The sequence below is a fragment of the Epinephelus moara genome, chromosome 18, assembly GCF_006386435.1.
Source record: "Epinephelus moara isolate mb chromosome 18, YSFRI_EMoa_1.0, whole genome shotgun sequence".
Taxonomy (NCBI): Eukaryota; Metazoa; Chordata; class Actinopteri; order Perciformes; family Serranidae; genus Epinephelus; species Epinephelus moara.
In genome coordinates, this window is record NC_065523.1 from 6,184,565 (window position 1) to 6,186,611 (window position 2,047).

Sequence of the window (2,047 nt, forward strand, 5' to 3'; positions counted from 1 at the left end):
TCTCGGCATCCATTTTCAAGCTCTCTGTGTGTTTGTGTCCTTGCGGACGAGAAAATGGGGAGCGCACATTTCCGAGAAGGCGTGTCCTTTTCAAAAATGCAAGAGGCGTTGCTTTGTTGCCGGCCGTTTTCGCCGGTGTGTTAAACACACTTTAGAAAGGAGTGTCCCCAGACTAAGATGTGATTAGTAAGACTGAAACCAGGGTAAGGCTGGACCTGAGACCCATACCCATTTTTCCAACCTGCCAATGAGAATTGTGAACAGAAGTATAAAAGGATGTGGAGGTCCAGATAAACAATAATAGAAAGTAATTTTTTTCTGATTCATTTCATTCTGAAATCATATGCAACCTTCATCAGAGTAGTGTCTTGCTGAAGTAGTCAGTTAACTGCACATAGTTTAGATTTTTTTAAGGAATAGCATATTGGAAATTGGTCTGTAGTTTATTAAGATAGTTAAGACCAGATTCCACATTTTCAAGAGTGGCCCCAATATTCAAATGTGCTCAAAATGTATCAAACCAATACATCAATCAAGTCTGAATGTCAAGCATTAATGTCATGCTGCATCTGGAGTAACTTGAGGCCTTGATCCACACAGACAGAGTTCTTACCATTTCCCAGGCGGCAGGGTCATGTTTGAAGAGGGAGTGTGTGAGCTCCACTGACACTCTCTTCCTGTAGTCTGAACTCTTGTCCTCTGAAATTCGGAACAACACTGCTGCAGCATAGGTGGCTGCAGGGAGACAGCAACAATACAGTCAATTCAGAGCAAAGGGAAAAAAACAGGCACTCAGTTGTCCTCTGATGCACTAGGGCACTCTAAAGCAATAAGTTAACCATTATTATATAATATTTAGTTCATCCAAAAATATGTTATCCCATGGCAACCTGCTCTCATGACCAAGTTATCAATATTGCCACTTGGTCAGTGATTTCTGCGTCAGACACAAACAAAAAAAAGGCATGCTTTTGCAGCTTTATGCCGCGCTGCTGGGCGGCATCAGTTTATAATGCCCCTGGACAGTGTCAGTTTAAAATGCTGGCAGAGAATAAAGTAATTTAAGGGTCTGGAAAGTCCCTATAGGGCAGGAGGGGTGGTGGATGGTTCCAAAAACAAAAGACTTTCACCCAGGAGACTGGTGTTCACTTCGTGTATGAATGTTGAGCCAAACTCTGATAGTTTTGTTTCCCCCAAACCTAACCACGTGCATTTGTTGCCTTAATCTAACCACGTGCTTTTGTTACACAAGGAAATAAACATAAATTCAAGATGTTTTACCAACATCGTGGGTTTATTTTAAATGACTGTATGCAACAAATGAGCAGAAACTGTACAGAATTAATACAAATTTAACTAATCATCATAATCATCAATTGTTGTTTTTGTTTTTTCATATCCCCCTTTTTAATACAGACACTGCAGTTTGTTGTATTAAAAGAAAAAATTCAAATCAAAACCACATTTATGAGCCGAATTAGTATTTTTTTTTTTAAATCTCAAAAAAACAAAGTGTAACTAATCTGTATCGGGACTTTTTACCCTAAGAACTTTTCCTCTTAGGCAGACCTCCCCTCCAGGAAGCTGTATCACAAACAATAAGATTAAGATGCCAAATCAAACCATCCTGGATTTAAACCTTGGAATAAACTAACCCACTGGTTGCTGGCAATGCTGTGCAGCATTGAAGGAATTACTAAGGATTCCTTATAGACTCGAGGAAAAAAAAAAAAAACCTCACAGGAGCACATTCAGTTTTTTGGCTAGCTATTTGCACACACTAGAGGTCAGGCCAAAAAATGCGCAAGAGAGGGGGTAAATTATGATGTACCGTCTGCTGTAATTTGTTTGAAATGATCAGCTTAAAGGGGCAAAAAGCGAAATCGTTTCACCACTAGGTTTGCTGTTGTGCACTGCCTGTAGACCAAAACAAAGTGTGTCATGAGTCACTCCTCCCTCTACCTCTGCTCTCCACCCCCCACCCCACTCGCCTCGTCTGTGCAGCCGAGCACCGCAGCATCTCCACGGACTATTACATCCAGACGGT

The 2,047-nt window shown here is 40.9% G+C and overlaps 1 protein-coding gene across 2 annotated transcripts in view; it reads right to left on the reverse strand.

Moving 5' to 3' along the window:
• jupb (junction plakoglobin b) overlaps positions 1 to 2,047 on the reverse strand; it is a 313,084-nt gene that overhangs the window by 27,554 nt on the left and 283,483 nt on the right. For both annotated transcript variants that reach the window (XM_050068714.1, XM_050068715.1), the window contains exon 14: positions 614 to 735. In XM_050068714.1, the coding sequence (XP_049924671.1) occupies positions 614 to 735 (122 nt within the window). The remainder of the gene's footprint in view (positions 1 to 613; positions 736 to 2,047) is intronic.